This window comes from Sinocyclocheilus rhinocerous, unplaced genomic scaffold (genome assembly GCF_001515625.1).
Source record: "Sinocyclocheilus rhinocerous isolate Xijiao unplaced genomic scaffold, SAMN03320098_v1.1 C36014042, whole genome shotgun sequence".
Taxonomy (NCBI): Eukaryota; Metazoa; Chordata; class Actinopteri; order Cypriniformes; family Cyprinidae; genus Sinocyclocheilus; species Sinocyclocheilus rhinocerous.
The window spans coordinates 1-762 of NW_015770579.1; the positions used below are offsets into that span (position 1 = coordinate 1).

The 762-nt window shown below is 41.5% G+C and overlaps 1 protein-coding gene across 1 annotated transcript; it reads right to left on the minus strand.

Annotated features, from left to right (window-relative positions):
• Positions 1 to 22: 22 nt before the first annotated feature.
• On the minus strand, positions 23 to 734 carry LOC107735375 (ELMO domain-containing protein 2-like). The gene is made up of 3 exons (XM_016547075.1): positions 588 to 734; positions 384 to 412; positions 23 to 234 (listed from the first exon to the last, which is right to left on the minus strand). Exons 1-3 carry the CDS (start codon positions 730 to 732, stop codon positions 133 to 135), a joined length of 276 nt encoding a protein of 91 aa, XP_016402561.1. The 5' UTR covers positions 733 to 734; the 3' UTR covers positions 23 to 132.
• Between the last annotated feature and the right edge of the window lie 28 nt (positions 735 to 762).

Here is a 762-nt window from a genome sequence, read left to right on the forward strand (position 1 = left end):
ACGTGTAAAAAAAAAAAAAAAAACCCCGGATCAAATCATGTGACTCGTTGTGAATGTGTCACTGTTGCAGAAAAAGGTTGCAAAATGTTTATTTTCCCAACTGAATGAAGTTAATGCAATCTTAAGAGAGCCTCACGTAGGATCTTTCTGCTCCTTGATTCTCTTCTCTTGGATTATTTGAGCCAGATGCTCATCCAAACCATTCTCCTTCAAAGATAAAGCTGCTCGCAATACCTGATCGAACACAAACACACTTCAGAGTGCAGTAGAGAATGAGGTTGATCCATCAGATCAATTGGTCTGGAGTGAAGAATCTGGTCAATGTTAATGTTTAGCTCAGATAAGAAAGTACTGAAGCAGCCAGAAATCATCGTCACGCTTACCTTGCTTTTAGAGGACTTCAGGGAATACTCTACAAGACAAGCAACCATGAGAGGTTTGCAAAAGTGATGCACGACAATTCAAATGCTGTCTTGAACAATTCAGCCAAAACAAAAAAAAACTGACCACAAATGGGTTAAATGATTCTTTAACTGTTCTCGCATAGGTTCATATATTTATAGATGTAGTCTACGTATGATCCTCACCTATCTGTGCTGTCCTCAGCGCTCCAGCTTTGCAGCGGGCACAAATACGCTGCAGCTCGCATCTTCCTGTGACCAGCCGGAGGAACCATTTCAACCAGAAGCGCAGACATGAGGAATAGAAACACTGCCAGATATACCCCAGCATCCTCTGAAACACAAACAGCATCAGTTAGTT